At 36.1% G+C, this 27376-nt stretch overlaps 1 protein-coding gene across 1 annotated transcript in view; it reads left to right on the top strand.

The window, feature by feature from the left end:
• cerkl (CERK like autophagy regulator) overlaps positions 1-24662 on the top strand; it is a 195866-nt gene extending 171204 nt beyond the window's left edge. Inside the window, exons 7-13 of the mRNA NM_001089474.1 lie at positions 8798-8975; positions 9201-9257; positions 9515-9546; positions 10609-10714; positions 15259-15355; positions 20937-21136; positions 24361-24662. Of these exons, the coding sequence (NP_001082943.1) occupies positions 8798-8975; positions 9201-9257; positions 9515-9546; positions 10609-10714; positions 15259-15355; positions 20937-21136; positions 24361-24442 (752 nt within the window). The 3' untranslated portion in view covers positions 24443-24662. The remainder of the gene's footprint in view (positions 1-8797; positions 8976-9200; positions 9258-9514; positions 9547-10608; positions 10715-15258; positions 15356-20936; positions 21137-24360) is intronic.
• The last annotated feature ends 2714 nt before the right edge of the window (positions 24663-27376 follow it).

The following is a 27376-nucleotide window of genomic DNA, read 5'->3' as shown; positions in this document are numbered from 1 at the left end:
CCGCGACACTACCCTTATCACCCGCGGCCTCAGTTATATACGCATCTAGGGTGGCAGAATAGAGAGGGCAGCGTCTGCGACACTACCCTCATCACCCGCGCCCTCAGTTATATACGCGTCTAGGGCGGCAGAATAGAGAGGACAGCTCCCTCGCCCCCATCCCGTCCTTTGCCTAGAGCAGCAGTTCAGCTTGCTCCGGCCCTGCTGAGGGCATCACAAAAGTGCCTAACATCTTCATGTTCAAAACAAGTACAGGCACTCTGCACATCTTACTGTGCTCACCGTGTAGCATAGGCCAAATAACTGGTGATTATTATGAAAACAGTAATGATTAATTTAATCTTTTTACTTTAATTTTCTGGTTTGTTCTGTTCAACAGGATGAGTGTTAACGTTTTATTAACAGTTCAGTTTAGTTAATAGTAACTGAACTTTTCCTCACCCTAACCACTGTTTACAGTATTTGATGTTTTTCATTTCTATAATTTGATACATTTTGTTAAACGACAGCAATACATATTTTTATTTGTAAGTCTTGGTGATTTTCTTATGATTAATCTGTCACTACTTGTCTATTTTAACACATAAATACAAATTAATTATAATTCTTAAAATTATATTATAGTTCTGAAAAATTTGGTTTATGGCTTGATGACCATGTAAAAATGTGGGTTCCATGGCCAAACCAGTTGAAAACCACTGGTCTATGCTAATGAGAGGGAATTCATCACTATGGTTGGGACTTTCCCTCTTTGATAACATGTACAAAGGGAGAATGTCAATCAAAGTGTTTCTGTTTTTATAAAGTGTGATTATAAAATAATTGGTGGCGCAGTGGGTAGCACCATTGCCTCACAGCAAGAAAGTCGCTGGTTTGAGCCCCAGCTGGGTCAATTAACATTTCTGTGTGGAGTTTGCATGTTCTCCCCGTGTTTGCGTGGGTTTCCTCTGGGTGCTCCAGTTTCCCCCACGAGTCCAAAAACATGTAGTATGGGTGAATTGGTTAGACTAAATTGTCCGTAGTGTATGTGTATGAATGAGCGTGTATGGATGTTTCCCAGTGATGGGTTGCAGCTGGAAGGGCATTTGCTGTGTAAAACATTTGCTGGAAAGGTTGGCGGTTCATTCCGCTGTCGTGACCCCAGATTAATAAAGGGACTATGCCAGAAAAAAAATGAATAAATGAATGAATGAATATTAGAGGCTGGCTATGTTTGCACACTATTGCCACAAAACTTTGCTTAAACTACCTCTAAGAGTGATTTTTGCATATATGTCCTCTTTAAGACACCACAAAATTCAATGATATGGCATTATATTCCAAGTCGTTCTTTGTTTTATCTTCATTTTCTCACCTCATGTATATTCTGAAAATTCCACGCTGTTATTTAGCTCTGTAAAAGATCAATTAAGAATTTTCAGACTGACATTGAAAAATACTAAAATTACAAAATAAAAAAGTATAATATAATATAATAAATATAATATAATATAATATAATATAATATAATATAATATAATATAATATAATATAATATAATATAATATAATATAATATAATATAATATAATACAGTTGAAGTCAGAATTATTAGCCCCCTGTGTTATTAGACCCCCTGTTTATTTTTTTCCCCAATTTCTGTTTAACAGAGAGAAAATTTTTTAAACACATTTCTAAACATAATAGTTTTAATAACTCATTTTTAAAAACTGATTTATTTTATCTTTGTCTTGATGACAGTAAATAATATTTTGCTAGATGTTTTTCAAGACACTTCTTTATGGCTTAAAGTGACATTTAAAGGCTTAACTAGGTTAACAAGGGTAACTAGGCTGGTTAGGGTATTTAGGCAAATTATTGTATAACAATGGTTTGTTCTGTAATTATTAGCTTAAAGAGGCTAATAATTTTGACCTTAAAATGTTTTTATTATTATTATTAAAAGCTTTTATTTTAGTCAAAATAAAACAAACAAGACTTTCTCCAGACGAAAAAATATTATCAGGCATACTGTGAAAATTTCCTTGCCCTGTTAAACATAATTTGGGAAATATTTTTAGAAGTAAAATGGGGGGCTAATAATTCTGACTTCAACTATATACCAAAAAAAATATTTTAAAAATTTACTCACCTGCAATGTTCAAGCCAGGTGGCGCATTAGACCAGGGGCTCATCTCCTGTTTCCAAAAAGCATCACAAACTGCTTGAGAAACTGTACTATGATAATTGGGGATAAAAATAAATCATGTTCAATAAATGTACTTGAGTTTACTAACTGTTAATTAAGTTAAACATGATTTTTAAACTGTAGGCCTACATAAGCCCAAAACAGCGATTTTTGATCCCCTTAATCTGACTAAAGTCACAACTGAACTAAACAGAAATGGAATTAAGACATGTGGAGTATTAAATTAAAGTAAACACTGTGATCAAACTATTACTGTCATGTAGGACTTTTCTGCATATTTTCCGACAAGATCCACACACGCAGCTGTCAGTAAAGGACCGCACACACACACACACACACACACACACACACACACACACACACACACACACACACACACACACACACACACACACACACACACACACACACACACACACACACACACACTCACACACACACTCACATACACACTCACACACACAAGTTATTTTTTTCTTTCCATTTGGCTTGCGTTATTAAATTCCATAACACTCTCACCAGTCCTTACTCCTTACTGGTCGTCTAATACCCGAGTTTGTCACCGGGGCATGAATGAAATGTTCATGAGTTAAAGTGTAACTGCCAAACTGCAGTTAAAGTCAGGCATCCTGCTGATTTGATTCAGAAGGGCACTTTTTTGTCAGACAGCTTATCGGTCAGGTATACATTCGCGCTAAAATATAAAGGTGAAAGAAATCATAGCTTGCATAGAATAGACCCAGCTTTGAGAGTAGATTAACGGCAATATTTTTTATCACGCGATAAGAGTCTCATGTTAACACAGCACGTTAACGCCGTTATTGGCCCACCACTAATAAAAACACAAGAAAAATCGTCCATATGACTGCTGTACTTTTTTGAGGTTATATGACAGCTTTGTAGAAAGGAAATTGATATTAATAGATCCTTTTAAAAATTCAGAATCCACACACTTTCATATCATAACATCTTCCTGTTCTAAACCTGTATGACTTCTTCTGTGGAGCACAAGTATGTTTGCGTATGTGTGTTTTTTTTTTGTTTTTTTTTGATAATGAAGGTGAATTTTTTGAAATTTGAATGAAAACATGAAAGTGATTCCAATGTTGTTTGTTTCTTCCTGACTTTCATTGTGTGAACAAACACAAACACTTGAAACATTCTTCATCTTCATCTTCAAAACACTTCTGTGTTTTCACAGAAGAAAGAATACTGTAGAAGACAGATCTAAAACGAGGACAAGTAAATGATGAGAGAAGTACATACTCAGGTGCAAAACTGTGTTCAGACAAAAAATCCTAAAACACCAAAAAATCTTTGGCCCAATTCTGTTCTCGCTTGGCTGCAGACGCGGATGATTAACCACAATATGACCTCCACGTGTGCGAGAATGCGTCTCATCATTAAGTCCCAAGAATTGAGCCATATGGTAGATTATCTCATAGATAGCTTTTGACTAAAACGAGGTGTGAGTTTTAAGAAGGAGTGCTGCATTTCTTTTGTTCGCCCAGATTGGCACCTTCTCTGGTTCGCTCGCTATCTCAGCAGGATCGTTGAGAAACATCCTCGTACCGTCGTGATTAATTGCTCCATCAAAACATTGTGGCTCTCGGCACGAACCGCTGAGCTCAGTGCAGGCACTCGCTCAACAAAAGACAGCTTTTCCTTGGAAGACTTTCCGACATGCATTAGCCATCTTATGTTAAGTGGAGTGAATAAAAGAAACATGCTTTTGCCTTTCTTTACTCCACAAAATGCCTGGCTTTTGTTGCTGTGAGGCAAAAGAGAAACATCAACGGCATACAGGACACCTGACACGAATGAGAGCGTAATGCCTATTTAGGAGGGCCAATATAGGGCTTGTTCATTTCTAATTAAGCAATATTTACGCATGTGAATAAGGCCAACTGGCGGGATTTGGAAGGATCTGATGAATAATTCATGAGCGGGGAGAGCGTATGCATGGGGAGACAGAAGGAGGTCAGGAATGTGCCGGGCGACGGGGACTGGACTCAACCAATGGGCCACCAGATCCACTCGTTCCAGCTCACTCCGACATATGCAGGGAATTAACTCGAGAGATGTCACATTGACACTTGATAGATGACTCTATTGTTTCTAATGGACTAGAATTAAATTTGTTGATTATATGGTGCACATTTGCATATGCATATTCTTAAATATCTACATATGCGTGCATTTTGATTATGCACTACCATTCAAAAGTTTGGCTTGTGTTTTTGTTTTTAATTCAGCATGACAGTAAATACATTGAGTTTTTTTTCCTATTAATCAAGGCATCACATTACAGTTTCTTGAAGGCCAATCTAGCCTATTAGAATAATTTCTAAATATGCTCATTGAAACGCTCATAGGTTTATCGTAAGCTGTAGAGTAAAGAGAGTGTATTTTTAAGGCTTGCTTGAGTTTAAAAGATGCAAAGCAATGTGTGCTCATGCTTCACTTGTAGAAAATGGCAATTTTTTTCATATATCCTCCTTTGATTATACACAGCTACTCAGCTAACATGAAAACGACTGTCATTTTCCTAGTTTTGACTAAAACGAGGTGTGAGTTTTAAGAAGGAGTGCTGCATTTCTCATTTGCTCTTCAGTGTTTGAACTCTCAGTAATGATTAAATCACACTGAACAGAGCTAAACTGAACTGAACTGAACTTAAACACTAAAACCTGAACCACACTGTTCCAATTACTATGACCATTTATGTGAAGCTGCTTTGACACAATCTACATTGTAAAAGCGCTATACAAATAAAGCTGAATTGAATTGAATTGAATTGAACTCTCAAGGGCCCACCCTCAAGAGGTTCTGATTGGTCAGCTAACATATGCTGTGCTAACATGTGCTGTGATTCATGGATCGGCTCCTTCACGGAAAAGCGTCATGCCCCTACACGCATGTGCTTTTGTGCTGTGTAAATGCTGTGCTTTTACATCCAATGAGTCAAAGCTAACAAAATCGTCACTTCCTGATTATCTGGCGCCAAATATCAACAGTAAAAACTGAATTCATTGCTGTAGGAGAAGCTGCATCAATCTTTTCTTCATCTAATAAATGACTTGTGCCTTAGAAGGCGAATCCTGACATGCAGTGAACGCGCGGTGGCGTCTGAAAGTGTCAGAAGTGTTCTGATGGTTTAAAGCAGGGGTGCTCAACCCTGTGCCTGGAGATCTACCTTCCTGGAAAGTTCAGCTCCAGCCCTAATCAAACACACCTGAAACAACTAATTAGGATCTGAACAGCACTTGATAATTACAGGAAGGTGCGTTTGTTGTGGGTTGCAACTGAAATCTGCAGGAAGGTAGATCTCCAGGAACAGGGTTGGTCACCCCTGGTTTACAGTGTGCTCAGCCTGCTGGTTTTTCCATTTACACACATTTTGATCATCACATGATCTCTTATCTCAAAATCACATGACCTTTTTTTAATGCGCATACTGAAATTTGTGCAGTAAAAGTGTTTCCCTCATAGTTCATGCGCATCTTTTCTTTTTGAATAAAAAGTTTATACTACTCAGTTATGCGCATAAAAACACTTTTAAAATGTATGTAATCTGATGTGCAAAATGTGCATAAAATAGGTGGATGGAAACATAGATAATGTTAATGTTAGCCCTGTTAGTTTGGCCTGAATCAGACAGAACATCAGACACAGCTGAACTTCACGCCTGCTCTCTAAAATGAAATCAAATAAAAGACAAGAGTCTTTTACATAAGGTACATTCCAAATTGCATGCTTATGCACTATTCTACGCCATTTTGTAGTAAAAATAATGTAAGTAGTGCATTCACACTGAAAAATAATGTAATTATACAACTGAAAATAATAAGTGCATTTTAATTACCCGGATGATGCACCCATTCAGCCGGTAAAATAAAGTGTGTCATGTTGGACACTTTACACACTCAATGACCACAGTTTTGCTCACGTTGTGGAAAGGACAGACCTTTCGGGTGCACAATGTGTGTGTGTGTGTGTGCGCGTGTGTTTGGATCCCCTGAAATAGCAGTGGCCACCCCCTGGCCATCCCATGTAAAAAATTGTAGCTCCGCCACTGTGCCCATTGTCAAATGCTAGCTATATATTTTTTGTAATTCTCTGAAACATAATTTAAATTAAATTGTAACCACTTTTCTTTTTGTGTCGTGCCCTTTGGAAGCCCAAATATAGAAACAGAACATGCTCTGTGAAAATAGCAGCTTTTGGACGGCATTTTAGCTTTCTGTGCTGTTACATTACAGCGCCCCTGCCCACGTGCCTTTTGCTGCGCTGGGTGTATGCGCGTGGTGAATGCTCGTAACCAAAAACCCTTGTGATCTCACTAGCCCGGATGTATTTTAGTAGTCCACAAACTTTGTTCATTGTGGGCTTTGCTAAGCTAACTCTGTAAAAGCCAATGTCTCCCTCTGCACTGAACTATTACATTCAGAGATGTTGTTTATGTTCACACAGCTACATTACACATCAACTAAAGTATAAAATATGATATCATAGTGGACCACCCCTTTAAAGCTATAATCTTCATGAAGCCATTGTGTATTTACTGTATAACAGGTAAGGTGCGATGTTACTGTAGGCACAACACAGAGTATCTAACCCCTCCTGTCATCATGGCAGATGTGTACCCGCCTATAAATACTGTGCTATTGACTTAAGTCCAGGTTTCACAGTAGTTGGTCAATGGCACAGTCATTTTCTCTTGCCTCAGTATACTAATGCACCTGAACACACCTGGTTTTCAGACCAGCAGCCCATGGGCGAACAGATGGGTGCAAGTGCATTTAATTATTAAACAACATGGCGCTGGACGTGAAAATGATGACTGCATTGAAGTGAAACTATTGTGAAAACAGTTGTGTCACAGCCATTGTATTGTGTCTGTTTTATGATGGGCCCTAAATATGTTGGCAGTGACAGCATAAATGCAAAAACACTAACAAAAAAAGGAGAAAACACTAATACATTAAAAAAAACATGCATGCTCACGAATTCTCACAGCACATGCAAATACAGAAATAGCTCAGACCACAATGGAAATGTGTTGTTGGATCCCAAAAATATCATGTACGTGACTGATTCCAGTTTACGGTGTTGTCGGAGATCTGACAGGTGTTTTTTTTGTTTATTTTAAAATCCTGGTTGGACAGTTCCTTGATGTTTGTGTATATATTTTTTTTTTACTGTTGCGTTAGATAAGTTATCTTCATCAATTTCTCTTATTGTCTATGGCACATAAGTCAAATCAAGTTCCTGGATGGCCACATCTCTGCACGGTGTAGTTTCAACCCTAATTAAACATACCTGATCACACTAATTAAATCATTCAGGCTTGTTTGAAACCTACAGGTAAAGTTGTGGTCACACTCGAGTTTGTGCTTGTGCTTTATAGTACGGCGCTGTGAAAAAGGCCGGGATTAAACAAGATGATTAGACATTAAAAAAGCGAGCGATTGGTCCATGTTTTAAATTACTGTCCAGAAAGGTCATTTTTGGTTCCTCTGTTGGTTTCATGCAGTCAAGTGATGCGATTTCACAGATCAGAGTTCACTAAGCTTAAACTTTCCAAACTGCAAAACTTGTCACACGAACTTGCGTTTCCGGTCTGACGCATTCGCGTGCGTATGAATTGAAATCTGTGGGGAGAAATGTACAGTTTGACTGCAGCTTAAGTGTGTTGAAGCAGGGTTGTAACCAAACTGTGCAGAACTGCGGCCCTCTTGGATCTGAATTTTACATCTGTGGTTTATGGCACAGGTGTCAAACTTGGTTCCTGGAAGGCCGCAGCTCTGCACAGTTTAGTTCCAACAATAATTAAACACACCTTATCAAACTAACTGAGTCTTCAGGCTTGTTTGAAACCTACAGGTGTGTGTTGGAGTAAGTTTTGAACTAAACCTGTAGTTCATGGTAGTATAGTCTAAAAAAGTTACTGGTGTGCATTAATGTTACATATATATATATATATATATATATATATATATATATATATATATATATAGTTTGTTTTTTTTTTAAAGCGAGAACCTCATGCTAACTATGAACAAATTCAGAATATTTCTTGGATGAGTGGCACAAAGCCACAGCACATGCAACAACTTAATCTTCCATTGTTAAATGAATTTGATAAAAAGTGCGCAACATTTTCACGCTAGAAAGCATGTTTTTTATGTGGGAATGTAATGATATGCAGCAACTGCCTCTTTAAATATGTAATCAATGTAGCGTATTTTGACACTCTCACTGCTGGAGCTGTGGAGACCGCGTTGTCGCCAGGGCAGCCAGAGCAAACTTTGATGCTCTTACCGCCTTCGGTGTGAACACACAATTAGACTTTGGGCTTAGATCGTTAAAATAGAGCCCAATTTGTGCTAGAAAAATAAAGACTGTAAATTTTGATTTCACGCAGACTTTAACTTGCAGTGCATTTGAGCTCTTAGTTACATTACAACACCTTAGTTTTGTAACAGAGATATATTCTACAGGTGTATCTTTTTATACTCTTTGTGGCTGCAGTGTGCTTTGTTGCTGGTGTTTTTGTACCCTCTGTAGGACACCTGATTTCTCTGACTGTTTTTGGTTGCTGTTCTAGGTCACCATCAGCCTGTGGACGTGTGCAGTTTCAGCTGTATGGGTCGTCTGCTGAGGTTCGGCTTCTCTGCCATGTTTGGTTTCGGTGGGCGGACACTCGCATTGGCAGAGAGACACCGCTGGATGCCACCCAGCCAGCGCCGCGAGTTCGCTCTCATTAAAACACTGGCAAAGCTCAAGTAAGCGCTCTCTCTTTCTCAGTTGTGTTGTCAGCTGTAGCTGTCTCTCATCTGGTGGGCTCCAAGGGACTGGCTGGTGCTCCATCAAATCTGGGATTAGTGTCAGAGCAGCCTGGCACAGCACACATGGGCACCGTCTCTTAGAAATCATCCTCTTCTTATCATAACACTCCATCTAACGTGTTTGTTCTCTTTCCTGGTGTCCGACTGATGGTGTTTGTGAAGACCTGAAGATTGTGAACTGTCCTTTTTAACCGCCAAAGGAGCTGAGGATCAGAAAAAGTGTGTGTTTTCAAGTTTGTTTGTTTTTTCATCCCTCATCCCCATCCAACTTTGAGCTTAATGATTTGAATGTTATTTTAAATATACCACCCCCTGTTTAATTGGCCATTGGAAAGAGATCAGATTGCTGAAGGTCACCCAGCTAATGCTAATAAGGCGGGCTGCTTCACACTGAGAGCAACCCATACAACTCTATTATTACTCAAATACAGATAATGGTTGTGATATAAAAAAAAAAATCTCTTCTTTTTACACAGAGCTGAGCTGAACGGAGATGGAGGAGACATTTGTGAGTATGGTTAAATTAGCAGAAGCTCCTTTTAGATATTAGAGTGTGTATTTGGTTCACTGGGCGGCTAATAAGTGTTTGCTATGAGAAACAAAAGGGGGGTTTCCTCAAGGGGGTGTTTAGCGGCCAAATTAAAAACCAAATTCTCCATTTGGGCTGCATTTAAATTTAAGGATAGGCTTTATTTGACTAGAGAATGAAGGAGTGAAAACGATTCAGTAAAATATGCTGTAATCACAAATGACCCATGCAAAATGTAAAGGGTCCATCATCTATAAGCACTAAGAAAAGTAACAAATGAAATAATGCAGTGCAGCAGCTTCAATCTTAATTATAATGCCTTATTGTGAATTTTTTTTAAACAAAATAATGTTATCATAATAAAATAGGTCAACACACGTTATTTAGAATAATAATTGGCGCATAATAGAGATAAAATTTTCAAATAATTGAGATCAGAATATACAGGAGTTGGACAATGAAACTGAAGCACCTGGTTTTTAGACCACAATAAATCATTAGTACGATGTAGGGCTTCCTTTTGCCAATACATCATCAATTCATCTTGGGAATGACAGAGACAAGTCTTGCACAGAGGGATTTTGAGCCATTCTTCTTGCAGAATAGTGGCCAGGTCACTATGTGATGCTGGTGGAGGAAAACATTTCCTGACTCGCTCCTCCAAAACACCACAATGTGGCTCAATAATGTTTAGGTTGGGTGACTGTGCAGGCCATGGGAGATGTTCAGCTTCATTTTCATGTTCATCAAACCACCCTGTCACCAGTCTTGTATGTATTGGTGCATTATCATACTGATACATGGCACCCTCTTCAGAATAAAATGTTTGAACCACTGGGTGGACATGGTCTTCCAGAATGGTTCTGCATTTTATAGTGTAGCTAGTAACAGATCTGGAGCCCATTTTCCGTACTCATTTTGCCGCTCTTTTCCATTTTCATTATCTGTTTTACATTAGAAGTATTTAAGTGCACTTATAGTGTATATACACATACACACAGATACTGTTGATATAAATTCCATCTCTCCATTGTGTGTCAGGTGAAGGTGACTGGCAGAGCAGAAAAGGTCTGTTCCTCAATATCAGCATCATGGCCATTCCCTGTCTGTGCTCCATGGCCCCCAGAGGCCTGGCTCCAAACACCAGGTTAGAGACAGATTTTATTATAGATATATTATATTATAAAGGTATATTATATTATATTATATTATATTATATTATATTATATTATATTATATTATATTATATTATATTTTTATTATTTATATAATTATATTTATTATTATTAGTGTCTGTCTGTCTGTCTATCTATCTATCTATAAACACTTTACAGTTAAACTCAGAATTTTTAGCCCCCCTGAATTATTAGCCCCCTTTTATTTTTTTCCCAATTTCTGTTTAGCAGAGAAATTTTTTTTTTCTACACATTTCTAAACATAATAGTTTTGATAACTAATTTCTAGTAACTGATTTATTTCATCTTTGCCATGATGACAGTAATTATACTGCTATATTGTAATTACTTCAATACTGTAAGCAATATTTTACTAGATATTTTTCAAGAAACTTCTATACAGCTTAAAGTGACATTTAAAGGCTTAACTAGATTAATTAGGTTAGGTTAACCAGGCAGGATAGGGTAATTCGGCAAGTTATTGTATAACGATGGTTTGTTCTGTAGAATATTGAAAAATATATATAGCTTAAAGGGGGTAATAATTTTCACCTTAAAATGGTAAAAAAAAAAATTTTATTTTAAATTAAAAGTTTTTATTCTAGCCAAAATAAAACTAATAAGACTTTTTCCAGAAGAAAAAAATAATATCAGACATACTGTGAAAATGTCTTTGCTCTGTCAAACATAAATTCAAAGAGGGGCTATATATATATATATATATATATATATATATATATATATATATATATATATATATATATATATATATATATATATATATATATATATATTATTGGTTGCAATGATTCCTTGAAGTGTAGATTGAGCAGATTAGGTGCAGTGATTTATTATACAGTGCTAATAAAAATACTATTGTTAAAAGTTAAACATGCAAATCAGTTTATTTCGTTCATTCATTGGTTTTCCTTCGGCTTAGTCCTTTAAATATCAGGGGTCGGGGTCGCCACTACGGAATGAACAGCCAACTATTCTGCCATATGTTATATATATATATATATATATATATATATATATATATATATATATATATATATATATATATATATATATATACATATATATATATATACATATATATATATATATATATATATATATATATATATATATATACATACATATATATATATATATATATATATATATATATATATATATACATATATATATATATATATATATATATATATATATATATATATATTTATATATATATATATATATATATATATATATATATATATATTTATATATATAACATATGGCAGAATAGTTGGCTGTTCATTCCGTAGTGGCGACCCGACCCCTGATATTTAAAGGACTAAGCCGAAGGAAAACCAATGAATGAACGAAATAAACTGATTTGCATGTTTAACTTTTAACAATAGTATTTTTATTAGCACTGTATAATAAATCACTGCACCTAATCTGCTCAATCTACACTTCAAGGAATCATTGCAACCAATAAATCCGTTCAACCAAATTAGCCCAAGCAACCAAAAGCAAGTATTTATAGTACTATTTCCACGTAATGCAGATTCAGTGAGTTTGTTTACATTCCATATAGTTGCACCAATTCTTGTTCCGGTACAATCTAATCTCTGGCCTCAATCCTTAAAAACAAATAGGATGGCTTGAAGTGGCTGATGTGAGCGGGTCAGTGTGTCAGTCGTGTCTCCTGACTGCTTTCTGGCTCGTGTTCTTCCGTTTCGTGTCTGAAGATTGACTAGAGCGGGCCAGCGTAATCCTGGAGATTGGAATCAGTGGTTGGATCAGACTCGTAAGGTCAAAGCCACCTAACCGGACTAATCAGCACATAATTACTGTGATTAAAGGGAGTGGCCGGGTAGACTTAAGGGCTGAGCATCTGTCCACCCGTGTTCAACAACCCCCTCACTGTCCCGTCTGAACACACACACACACACACACACACACACACACACACACACACAAACACACACACACACACACACACACACACACACACACACACACACACACACACACACACACACACACACATGAAAGTCCAGCTCAGAAGTGGCATTTTTAGTGGGATGTCAATGCGTTAATGGGTTCTCAGTGCAGGATATCATTCGTGTAATAGTTGTTGGCTTGTCTTCTGGCATTCTTTAAACAAGACTAGTTTACTTGAATTAATTTGCATAAAACATTGACTTTCCTTTTGAGAATATCTTAAATCGTTGTTACCACTTACTACATGGCAGTTGTGTTCATTCATTCGATTATTTTCCTTTGGTTTAGTTCCTTGTTTATAAGGGGTCACCACAGCGGAATGAACCGCCAACTATTCCAGCATATGTTTTACACAGCGGATGCCCTTTCAGCCGCAACTCAGTATTGGGAAACACCCATACAGGTTTTCACTAACACAGGCACTCATACACTACGGCCAATTTTGTTTACCCAATTCACCCATACCACATGTCTTTAGACTGTGGGGGTAACTGGAGCACCCGGAGAAAACCCACGCGAACAACGGGATAACATGCAAACTCCACACAGAAATGACAACCAGCCGGGGCTTGAACCAGTGGCCTTCTTGCTGAGGCGACAGTGTGTGGGTTTCCTCCGGGTGCTCCGGTTTCCCCCACACTCCAAAGACATATAGGTGAATTGGATTAAAAAAATCGGTGGTAGTGTATGACCAGTATGTGTGTGAAAGAGTGTGTATGTGTGTGTTTCCCAATGTTAGGTTGTAGCTGGAAGGGCATCCACTGCGTAAAACATATGCTGGATAAGTTGGCGGTTCATTTGCCATGGCGACCCCAGATTAATAAGCCGGAAAGAAAATGAATGAATGACTAGTATAATAATTAAGTTGTTATAGGATACTACTTTAAATAGGATAAACATAAAAAGTAATAGCACTGCCTTTTTTTGGTTATTTAAAAGATTAAAATAAAAATATATATGAATAAATAAAAATACTACAGGAAAACAAAATTCACTATTGGGTGCTTGGGATAATTTTATTTTTCTAATATTACATTTTTTTAACATTTATTAATTTGATTTAAATAGGGTGGAAATATACAGCTAGTAGTACTGGTGCTTCTTTTGTAAGTTTTTGACAATATTAAATAAATAAATAAATAAATGCATTTGTTTAATTAATTCATGTACTTTCAGCTGTAGTCTGTTGTGTTTTACGAGGACACATGAATCATTTCTAGATTGTAATAACCATGTCATTATACACATTTTTGATCAGAGAAACCATTTAATCAAGCACGCATGCTTATAAATTATAACGGATTAAATGCAGTGAAATCCATGTTCTGTCTGGACATATTTTTACTTTCAAGCTCTACTTTACATTGTCCACTGATGTGTAGATATGGAAGAGTCCCAAGTGTGAGACACATCTATTTATAGACCTGCGGTAAAACATACTAGACACTGATTTTATTAAATAAACAATTCCCCTTTACTCTTGGCCATACGTAAAGATTCTGTGCTTAAAATGTGACATTGTCTTTCTGTTTGATACAGATTCAGTGTAATCTGCGTACTGAACAAATGTTCAGAGGGATAGTTTACTCAAGAGAGATAGTTCACTCAAAAATAAAATTGATAATTTACTCACCTTCCACTTGTTTTCCAAAGCTGTTTGGGTTTGTTTTCATCTGTTGAATGAAAAAGAAGATATTTTGAAGAATGTGAAAATGGATAGCCATTGACTTTTTGTTTTCCTACTAGTATGAATGTCAATGGTAATGAGTTTTGTGATCAGCAGTAAAGCAAAACACTTACTGTAAGGTTAGGAATCACTTGAGGGAGAGTAAATGGTAAGTAAGTTAAATTTTTTTTGTGCAAACTATCCCTTTTAATATAACTGTATCCATTGTATCCATTTTTTACATTCCATGATGCTTTGTGTGAATTATAAGAGTAGCTTCCATTAAAATCAACATAGGCTCATTCTGAAAATGTAGCCCTATACACATTTCTGGAGATCGCGAATTATGTAGCCAGAAGTACGTATTGCTGCATTTCATCTTTAAAATGAACGATACGGGCGGTATGTTCCTATTTACGATGTTCCTATTTACGCTACCATCTGACCGCTTACCTCTATATTGACGTCTTTCCCGCTGTTACCAGTTTGTCCAGTTAGCTCGTCATGAATGTCGGTGTCAAACAGGAAGTCCAACCCATAATTTGAAATGTGTTAATTTAATGCTATCTCACAACAATTCGTAACTTTTTGATTTAGTCGCTTATTTGTATGAATTCGTCCAATCTTATTCATACAATTAAGGTTGATTTGCTTATCCCCCAATGATGGTTGGGTTTAGAGGTTTGGTGCCATGCCACCAAAAAAATCATAGGTTTTCATATGACCAAACTCTTACGAATTCTTACAAATTAGCCACTGACAAAACATAAAAAGTTACATTTCCTCGTAAGATCAGGCTTGATAATTTATCGAACATGTACAAAAACAAACTTTTCCTGTCCAATACAGGCTGAACAACGGCAGTATGGCGCTGATATCAGTTGGCAACACCTCCAGGTCAGAGTTCATCAAGCACTTGAAGAGATACAACAGCACAAACAACCAGGTGAGGGAACTTCCTGAACTCACATCAGGCTGGAGATCCAGCCCACGCAAATGGAGTTAACAAACCTCGCCAGCTTAAGCGGAATTAGCATACTGTCAAGTCAAATTAGTCACTGATTGTCAGCTTCCCACAAAACACTTTTCAGGCTAATACAGATTAGCCCATTTCAGAGCCGGCCTCTTCTTTTTACCCTTCTTAAGCAATCCAATCTAGAGCTGTTTGTTAACCCACATTCTATAAATAATCAGTGTGGGTTGCGGCGCTGACCTACTGCTCTTCAGTCTCGTTCGAGATGTCATTGAGCCGCAGAGCAAAGCCGTGTGTCAATTTCAGGCTCTCTCTGCTGTACTATTAGGCCTTTATCGCCTGTTTTGAAAGAGCTTTGTGTGTTTACCTTGTTTACAGGATGTAGAAGGCCATGAAGAAAGTTAAGGGTGTTTTAAATGTGTGAGAGAGAAAGAGAGTGATAGAGAGACTTTGACTTTAAAACATCTGATCTGAGTACTGATCTAATCACCAAACATCACTTATCGAATGGTAGCATGTCCTCACCACTTTACGTACATAAAGCATAATCATCACACACTATTTAAGTTCAAATTCAAGTAAATTCGCTTTGAGTTGTAAATCTTAAACTACCCTGATTCTAATCCTAGATTGAACCAAGGCAATAAAATAAAATCGAAATATTTAGATTTCCTCCTTCAACATCCATTCTGCGAGTTTTCCACATTGATGGTTTTGCTTTACCAACAACAGAATATGGCAAAATACACCTCTATTTATGTTCTTTAGAGAGAGAATGAATTAGAATTTACAAGACTTTACTACATTAGGATGAAAACAATACAACATGAAGTAATTCACTTCAAGTTACAAATAAGCACGTGCAGTTCATATGAAGGTAAAAACCACATTCATTTCAGCCATATAGTACTAAACAGCTTTAAAACCCAATATTTTCCAAGGTGGCAAGATCATCGATGTGCTTATAGTAATTAAAATCAGTCGTTATCCTTGCTTGTAGCATATAGGAAAATACAACCACCACTGTTCTGTTTTTTTTACTCATATAAACAGCTAACTTAGCCTGCCTTGGCCTATTACTAAATTCAACAACTGACAAGAAAATCGTTTTTTTTTTTCTTTATATACTTAAAACCAAGAATAGCATTTCCAAAAATAAAAACTCACAAAAACTTGCATGCTGACTCGTTGCAGTCTTTAGCACGATTTCGTACTGCATCAGCCTTAATGTGTAGTGGACGTGTATTCGCGAGTGGTTGGTGCTAGAAATGAGAATTATTTACATTATTTACATTAGTTATTAAATAACCCATTAAATTGAGTGTAATTAACATCTACACCTACACTGTGAAAAATAAATCCATAAAATTTACGGTAAAAAAAACGGCTGCTGTGGTTGCCAGTATTTCACCGTTAAAAATACGGTACAAACCATAAAAGTAATTTCTTATTTTTACAGTAAACTACCGTATTTCATTAATTTACAGAGGTAATATGTCTGTATTTTGAATTACCAACATCTATACATCTTTTGTTACAAATATAGACACATTATCACAGCCAAATGCAGTTGGTGATGAGAAAGTTACATAATGAACCAATGGTCTTCACAAACAATTTTTTCCCACAAGCAGAAAAGAGTATCAGTGTAAAGAAGGTGCTCGGTGTCATTTACACAGCTACTATACACCAGTATGGTAATACACATAAAATTAAAGTAATAAACTAAACATTGTTTATCAACATTAGATGTAACATAAATCTCTAATGTACATTACTGATGAGGAAACAACTAAAAAGATCCATAGTAATGTCAACAAAAAGTATAAAAGGTGACATGCCATGCAGGGAATTATGGGAAAGTCAATTTACGTTTATTCGCTACATATATTATGAAAACATACTGTTAACCTGGTTTCGGATTTTTACTGTTTTTACATTTTTTTACCGTTGAAATCACAGCCAGTTTTTTACAGTGTACCCCATCCCTCATAATGTTTAATGTTTACACCAACCATCACAGTAGCACGGCCATTACAATGTCCACTCAGATCAGACCTGATTCAGTACATCATCATGATACAGGCTGCAGTCAGGACATCTTGGCCTCATTGGGAAAATGGGCCCTGGTGTGCATTTATGATAACTGAGAAATATGTGCTTGCAGGTACATATAGCTGCATTTTATATGTAAAGCAAAAACTATTTAGTACTTAAATTACCCATTACATTGAGCGTTACTGACATCTACAAGTACACCAACCCTCATAATGATTTTTGTTTACACCATCCCCAACCATCAAAGTAGTTTGAGCATTACAATGTCTACTACATATTAACCCTGATCCAGTACATCACCATGCTACAGGCTGCAGTGAGGAAATCTTGAGCTCATTGGTAAAATGTGCCCTGGTGTACATTTTTGGGAACCGAGAAATATGTGCTTGCAGGTACATATGGCTGCATTTTATGTGTAAAACAAACATTATTTAATACTTAAATTACCTTTTACATTGAACGTTATTGACATCTACACCTACCCCACCCCTCATAATGATTACTGTTTACACCAACCCCAAACATCACAGTAGTATGGGCGTTACAATGTCCACTACGTATTAGACCTGATCCAGTACATCACCATGCTACAGGCTGCAGTGAGGACATCTTGAGCTCATTGGGAAAATGTGCCCTGTGTACATTTTTGAGAATCGAGAAATATGTGCTCACAGGTACATATGGCTGCATTTTTAGTGTAAATCAAACACTATAGGGCAAGACTGCTTACTTCCATATGGATGGCTTTTCTGGCTCACTCTGAATGGTTCACTGTTCCAGGAGTTTGACGAAGGGTGGTTCCAGAAACTAGAAAAAACTAAACCCAAAAAAGCAGTGTGAGGTCATAGTAGAAGCACATGGATGCTAGAATGAAATCTCATTCTAGTTTGCTTTTGAAACACTTTTGGTCAGGTTTAGGGAGGTCTATATCAAGCTGATATATTATGCACGATGACTATCCAACCAGCTTCTCTCACTTATGTGCATGAGAAGAATGTTAATATGGAAACAAAATTACACAGCACCTTCTGAAGTGTTTATTACCAATGGCATGCATGAGAAAATGTGCCCCAGTAAATTATTTGAGATTATCAAAAATGTACACCGTGTCCCCTAGTGGATTTGTGAAAACAAAAACTGCAAGCAGGTGTGGTTCAGGGTACATATTTGTTGGTTCTAAAAAATGTATGCTTGGGCACATATTTCTAATGAGCCTGGGATGACAAAAGTTTCAAACTAGTACATTTTGTAATATATATATTAGAACAATAGAAATTTTGTAATATAATTTGTATATATATATATATATATATATATATATATATATATATATATATATATATATATATATATATATATATATATATATAAATAGTTTCTCTCTCATTGCAAACAAGGCTTTTAGAAGTCTTATTTCTGTAAGGTGAACCTAAAAATAATATGTAAATTTACAGGTATATGTTTAGTAGCACTGGTTTATGAGTCCCTATATACTGAGTTAAGTCCAATTTGTTATTAAAATCAGAAAAAATTATTAGCAGAGTCCTTAAAATGAGGTTTAAACTCAAAAAAGGGAACAAAACTCAGTGTTGTAGATGTACAGTAAAAACTGCAGATTTTTACTCTAAGATATATTACAGTAATGAGGATTTGAGAAGTATGTGAATTATGTCTTTAAAGAGTATTGAGAATTATATGTTCAAAAAAATGCAGCATTGGAAATATAAAAATAATTTTAGAATTTTTAATATACTATGGTACTGTAAAACAAACACAACAAACAAAAAGTTTAATAAAATGTAAAACATTAAGCAAATATTGTAGTATGAGCATTAAAAAAATCTAAATTATTATCATAGTAATCTAAATTTTGTTTATATAATATTTTGTTTATTTAAAAGTCGTTTAAAAAATCTTAGTATAGGATACATTTTGTGTACAAAATTGACTATTATCAATTTCAGTGTGATGGCCAGGACATCTTTTATATACTTAACCTCTTAAAGACCAGTTACAATGAGATTTATAGTCAAATAAATTTGTACTCATCACGCCATAAATGCAGAGAGCAGGAGGAAAAAAATCACGCAGCTGATGCACATTTCCTGGGTCAAACTTAACACCTTGAGGATTTTGGTCATAATCAAAATGCTTATGCTATACATAAAATGACTTTTACTTTACATTTAGTTATAATTTAAATTATAATGCAAATGATTCTTACATAATATCTGTGCTGTGAAGTATTATAATGAACGATGAGCCATTTGTTTTATTTGATGAGGTACCTGGTTATTAGAATAAAAGGAATTGTGGCCTGATTTTGTGTCCAGGTTCATGCCAGGTCAAACTCAAACACACAAACAATCACACGACTGAGATGGACAGTTGAGGATCAGTTGTTCATCACTGCCTCCTTGTGGTCTTGCATTAAACTACAACCTGAAACATGGCAGATGTTAGTGAATAGAGCAAAACAGCTGCAGGGAAAGCATTACAAAAGCCCAGACAGGAAATACATTCTGAAACATAAGATAATAACAAGATTTACAGTAACAAACCATAGAACAATTAATAGAAATAAAGAGAAAGAGAGAGACATACATTTGAACAAAAAACACACAGATCGGATAGAGAGAATGATGATTAGAGGATGATAGACAGAGAGAATGATGGAATGGTGGTTAAAAAATAAGAGAACAATAAATGACAGGCCTAGATAAATTATAACAAATTATAGAAAAAAATAAGATGATTTATGACACTGAGAATGACAGACAGATAGATAAAGCATGGATGGATGGATGGATGGATGGATGGATGGATGGATGGATGGATGGATGGATGGATGGATGGATGGATGGATGGATGGATGGATGGATGGATGGATGGATGGATGGATGGATGGATGGATAGATAGATAGATAGATAGATAGATAGATAGATAGATAGATAGATAGATAGATAGATAGATAGGTAGGTTGACAGACAGACAGGTTGACAGACAGACAGACAGACAGACAGACAGACAGACAGACAGACAGACAGACAGACAGACAGGTAGATAGATAGATAGATAGATAGATAGATAGATAGATAGATAGATAGATAGATAGATAGATAGATAGATAGATAGATAGATAGATATAAAGGCAGGTAGGTAGGTTGACAGACAGACAGGTAGATAGATAGACAGACAGACAGACAGACAGACAGACAGACAGACAGACAGACAGACAGATAGATAGATAGATAGATAGATAGATAGATAGATAGATAGATAGATAGATAGATAGATAGATAGATAGATAGATAGATAGATAGATAGATAGATAGATAGATAGATAGATAGATAGATAGATAGATAAGCAGAGTATATACAGACGATGGATGGATGGATATCAGCAGAATACAGACAGACAGAACTGCAGAACGCAGATAAAAATACAGCTAGTGTTTTTGCTAACAGTTTACTGCACTGTTTGTCCTCCTGCAGTTTGGCTTCTCCTTCATTGAAACTCACAGTGTGAAGGCGGTCAGACTTCGGCCGAGCTCTCAGAGCAGCTGGACTGATGACGTCTCAGAGGAGAACGAGGAGAGCGATTCTAAAAACACACCCATCATCTCCTCTGAAGGGACGTACCCCTGGAACATCGACGGAGATCTGCTGGACGTCCCGTCTGAGCTCCTCATCAGGTCAGACGCTCCAGTCAAACAGCAGACACACATACACAGAGAGCACAGTCAGGACAGACTACAAGACTGACGATTAATCACAGCAAATTCACTCAACACACAACTGCAAGAGGCTTCAAACATGCACATAGCAAAATCATAAAGGACAAAACCACCGTAGAGATATTTCACAGACAGAATCAGAACTTTTCAACTGTCTATTGAATGAGACGTATTCCTATTTATTAGCATAACACAATCCTCCAGGCTTTAAAAGATAATTATAGATTTCTCAGGCCCTCCAGGACTATTTTTTAAACATTTGCAGCTTAAAAATGAATCATTTTTACTGCAAAAATGGTTATCTTAGAGCTTTTGTCTTGTTTCTAGTCCAAATATAAAACAAATCTTGCAAAGATTTGTTTTAAAGCAAAGCAAAGCTGTTGGTTTGAAGCAATTTTGTCAGGAGAGATGTACGAGAACTGGTGAATGACGAACTTTGTCTTTTATCAGTTGAGGTTATTACCATTCAGACACATCGCCTATATCCGTACTACAGTGTTCGCCTATGTTTAAAATCCTCCAGATTACCAGCAACGTTAATGGTTAGAATAGATAGGGCAAGACTATCCACCTAGTACCTGCTGCACTACTATTAACTGTGTCTGCATTCAGACCCGGGGATTGAGGAGGAGAGAAGTCCTCCTCATTTGTAGTGTTTATAGTGTATATAAACGATTATCTTCATAATGATAGAACAAGTTGTGGTTATGTGTATATGAAATTTTGAATAACAAACGTAGCAGGGCATTAAATTACTTACTGTATGTTTACTTGCATTTTAGCTTTGTAAACTATAAAATCATGGGTCTCCTCACGTTTTGTGTCTCAATTTGTGAGCCAACTGACAACAGCTGTTCGCTCCAGTATTTTTCCCCTGCACTGTCAGCCACGCCCACTCCTCCCTCAGCTTGCAGCACTCCACGCCCATCTCGCAACATTTTTTTGAAACATTTCTGAGGTAGACTTAAACTGAAAGAAAGGGGTTTCATTGCCCTTTAAAGAAAAAAACATAATTTGATTATTTCTGAAAACATTTTTTTTTCTAAAAAAGTCTTATTGATTTAAATTTTTATTTATTTATTTATTTTTTTTGGACATTTGGACTAGAAACAAGACCAACAACTCTAAGTAAAGTAAAATAAAAAGTAAGAAAAGCTTTTTTTTTTTTTTTTTTTTTTTGCAACTGCTTTTCTCAATAAATCTCAAGAATTATTGGAGAGACTGAATTTTGCAGCCTAAAATGGCTGATTTTGCATTGAATTTTCTCAAATATATGCAGCTATTTTTCATGAAGATCCACACACAAAATTATATGCATTTTGTACATAAAGAACCATTGAGAAACTCTACCCTAAAGCCTATATATCACATCTGATACATAAAGTAAACTCTAAATAATGCAAATAAACTCTTTAACATTAGCGAAATCATTCGAATTAGAGAAATTATGCTAAGGTAAATTTATCACATGTGATTTTAGATTGTTTTCATAGGGCTACTGCACTCCAAAATTGAAAGGAGCCCTTGATTAAGATGTGTTTTTATAATCAAATTAAGCATTTACATCTCATCTTACTAAACACAGATTATTAGGAGATTCTGAGTAAATAATGAAATGTTTACGCATTGCATGCAAGTACTGTGCTGTACTATTGTGAAAACATAATTGAGGCCATACAGGGGTTGGACAATGAAAATTAAGCGCCTGGTTTTAAACCAGGCCTGCACAGTCCTGCACAGTGGCCAGAGGGATTTTATTCCATACTTCTTGCAGAATAGATACCAGGTCCCTATGTGATGTTGGTGGTGGAAAACGTTTCCTGACTTGCTCCTCTGAAACGCCGCAAAGTGGCTCAGTAATGTTTAGGTTGGGTGACTGTGCAGGCCATGGGAGATGTTCAACTTCACTTTCATGTATATTAAACCACTCTGTCACCAGTCTTGACATGAAACCCCAACACTAAATTTGCCAGTGTTTTAGTTTCATTGTCCAATACACCATTTTTTAATACTCAGTTTGAGTTTCTAAATTAAACTTAACATTTTTTCTCCTTCGTTATTTTCATTATGTATAACACAAGACATTTAAAGCCTGACAACCTCACATGACACATCAAAAGCTGAAAATCTGTGGCAAATCTACTGCAATTATAAATCACAAGCATCTCTGAATATTTGAAATTTGCGTTCAATTCTGTGATCATACAATCGAGAAGTCCTGAAAGCACTGGCTAACGGTAGTCAAGAGAGCCACTGTGTGAATTCAGCAGATGAACTTCAGATGACCTGTGCAAACACAAGCAGTGTTGTTTTAACACTAACCAAACATTATATGAGCAGCACAAAGTAAAGGAGTAAAGAGTGAGAGTAAAGTAAAAATAAAGAGGGCGAATTGAGGAGGCTTGTTCTTTATCCTCGTGCTGCAGATGGTCTGATAATCGTTTTCTCACTAGTGAAGCATTCAGTTTTTCAACTTACAAAGTCCACCATGTAAATAGCAAATGCTCCATGGTGCGACACAATAGACTTTTAAAGGGAATGGGAGATGAGTCTCTGATTGGTTTAATGCACGTTAAGCCTTTCAGAATAGTGGCCAGGTCACTGTGATGCTGATTCGCTTCTTCAAAACACCCCAAAGTGGCTCAATAATGTTCAGATCGGGTGACTGTGCAGGCCATGTGAGATGTTTAACTTCACTTTCATGTTTATTAAACCACTCTGTGGTAAACTGATTTTTTTTACTCCATTCATATTTTCATTATGTATCACAGGAGACATTTAAAGCTTGATAACATCACGACATATCAAAAGCTGAAAATCTATGGCGAATCTAATGCATATTGCCTCTAAATATTTAAAATTTGCGTTCAATTCTGATATCGTATAATCGAGAAATCCTGAAAGCACTGGCTAACAGTAGTCAAGACAGCCACTGTGTGAATTCAGCAGATGAACTTCGGATGACCTGTGCAAACACAAGCCGTGTTGTTTTAACACACTCCAAACAATATACGAGCAGTACTTGATAAAAAAACTAAATTTATCTTTTCAAAGCTGCAGAAAAAGCGACAGAAGAATAAACAGAAGAGTGTGAGGTTCTGAGAAAGAGGGAGGGAGGTGTGCGGCTATCAGATAAATCTGTGTAATGTTTAAATGTCCTGACAGAAGTGTTTATTTTCCAGAGTTCACCCTCAGCTCCTCACACTCTTTGGATCAGACGTGGAGGAGGCCGAGGAGACGCCGGTGAAATGCAGCTGTATCTGAACACACACTCATACACACATGCACACAGAGAATTGCTATTAAGAACTCAACAAACAAACCGCACAGAGAAATGCTTTAACATGTAAAGAGAACATTTTATGACAACACAAAAACACACAGTACATTCCAGTGCATTACAACTTAAATAAACCAAAAGACAGTTTTTAAACAAATTTGTATCATTTTTAAAGACTTAACTTAATAAACATACACAGAAAAATAGCAATGTGCTTTTTTGCATTTGATTCCCTGAACTGTGGAGTTTTGTTTTGTTTTTATGTCTTAAAAAGAGCAGTGACAAGCAACCCATCTAATGTGTTTACTCAAAATAAAAAAAGACATCCCACATATTTAGTTTGAATTCTCACAGCATAGTTTGTGTTTACAAGCTCAATCATGCAGGAAAAAAAAAAAAGCTGACAAAATAAGCTGACATTTTGTGTGCCGTTTTTGGAAAAATGAATTTGAAAATGTGTGTGTGTGTGTGTGTGTATGTATACATTGCTCGACATAATTGGGTGCACCCTATTTTGAAAATGAATATTTGTATCCATTTCTCAGTAAATACAGGCAATGTATCTTGGTGCATTTAAACAAAACAGATTTATTAAACAGATATATTTATTAAAATAATATTTTAGACCCCAAACATTTTTAAAACTCTGAAAGATAATACAAATAAATTTCAAGCAAAATATTGAAAAAAAAAAAAACTTTTTTGCTTAATTTTTTCTCTTTTTTTAAAATTTGCATTCAGTATTTTTTTATAGCATATAAATTTGGCTGTACTAGTTTTTAGACCGTTATTGTAAGTTATTTTATTAGATAAGCACCAGATTTGGCTTTGGTAGTGACTAATGTAATGTATATGCACAAATAGAATAGTGGATAGCTTCCTCTTAAATATATAAATTTAAAAGAGAGATTTGTGAGGGATGTACTTATATATGCACTGTAGATACACTACCGGTCAAAAGTTTGGCGTCAGTAAGTTTTGTTCATGTTTTAAAATAAGCTTCTCCTGCTCACCAAGGCTGCATTTATTTAATCAAAAATACAGTACAAATTGTACATTTGAGAAATGTTTTTGCAATATAAAATAATTGTTCAAATGTTATGTAATTGTTATTTGTAGTTTACATTATATTACATTTACATTACATAACAAATGTATTTTATCAGTGATTTTAAAGATGAATTTTCAGCTTCATTACTCCAGTCTTCAGTACAGTCACACGATCTTTCAGAAATCACTCTAATATTAATTATTATTACGATTATTAATAATATTATTATTATCAATGGTAACAGTAATAAAAGCAATAATGACTGGAGTAATAATTAAAACAACATACGACTCCAAACTTTTCACCGGCAGTGTATATTTACTGTAGTCAAGATTTGAAGTGGATTAAAATTGTTCAATAGTTTGGGAACAACTTTGATTAAAGATGTTGGTCCACTTCAAATGTTGACTACTGTATTTTGCTATAGGTAATTTTTGTTTTCAAGCTTTATAACAGCACCAACATTCATTCAGTATGTGATGACATTTAACACCATAATCAAGTTTGGGATATAAATCACATCATCTCACTTTTGGGTAAAAAAAAAATAATCTCATTTTATATTTCTGAAATTTCAGTTTATTGTTTTATTTCTTCTAAAAGAATCTAAAATGGCAATGTAATCAATTTTGTTGTGTTCAAATTTTATATTTTTAGATTTTATTTCAGTAAACCAGTTTAGCTTTTAATGCTAAATAACAGCACCAAATCATTCCACATATGATAAGCAAAAAATACATTTATAATACAATTTTTCATTTAAAAATGATTTGTAAAATGATTTTGCTTGCATCAGTTCACAATTGAAGCTTCAGCTTTGCTTTCATTCTTTTGCAAACTCCTATTTAGTATTCATTTATTCATTTTCCTTAGTCCCTTTATTAATAAGGGGTCACTACAGAGGAATGAACCGCCAACTTATCCAGCATATGTTTTACACAGCGGATGCCCTTCCAGTTGCAACCCAATACTGGGAAACATCCATACATTCACATTCACACACTATGGCCAATTTAGCCTCCCCAATTCACGTATAGCACGTAATTGCATTGTGGGGGAAACCGGAGCACCCAGAGGAAACCCACGTGAACACGGGGAGAACATGCAAACTCCACACAGAAATGCCAACAGACCCAGACTCAAACCAGTGACCTTCTTGCTGTGAGGTGACAGTGCTAACCACTGAGCCACCGTGTTTAGTTTACTTTTCAATTATTTTGAGCTGCTAGCTTTTGTAAACGCTTGCATTGAGCATTTAAATGTAAGTATCTTTTCACCTGAACACAAAAAAATGGGTGTTTTTCCTGCATGTGCACATCCTGTTTGGGTTTCTATACTCGTAAGAGGTGACGATCTGTGTGTATTTGTGACTGTGGAGTCCCACAAATGAACACACACACACACACATATTCTTCAGCGATGGCTGGCATCCAGACACATGCCAATCTTGTCAAGTCTTGTGTAGCGCAGCACAGACACACAACAGCAGCCTCCTTTGCTTCTTCTCCATGGCACCGAGCCAAAGCACGCAGAAAGCACTCGCTCCTCCATCTGGCGTCTCCGTTCCAACTTCTAACTATTCCACTCAACAGAGAGCGTTTGGGAGGAGAGAAAATACGTGCCGTTTCCTTCTTTTTTTGTTGCAAGGAGAACCGATACAGCGACGACGCAAAGGTGTGAAAACCCCAATCGCAGCAATGTTCTGCTTGAGAAAGGGTGACGGAAAGTGCCAGAAAATCCTGTGCCACCTCTGTTAAGGGTACACTAACTTGCTGGCGTAAGAAAACTAGTCTCTTTTCAGATACACACAGGCATAACCTTAGCCAGAAAAGCTACAGCAGTGCAGGTTCTCCTTTACAGCAGGCCA

Source organism: Danio rerio, chromosome 9 (genome assembly GCF_052040795.2).
Source record: "Danio rerio strain M-AB ecotype USA chromosome 9, GRCz13ab, whole genome shotgun sequence".
Lineage (NCBI taxonomy): Eukaryota > Metazoa > Chordata > Actinopteri > Cypriniformes > Danionidae > Danio > Danio rerio.
The sequence above is the reverse complement of the archived record's forward strand: the minus strand, read 5'-3'. Positions and strand labels throughout refer to the sequence as shown.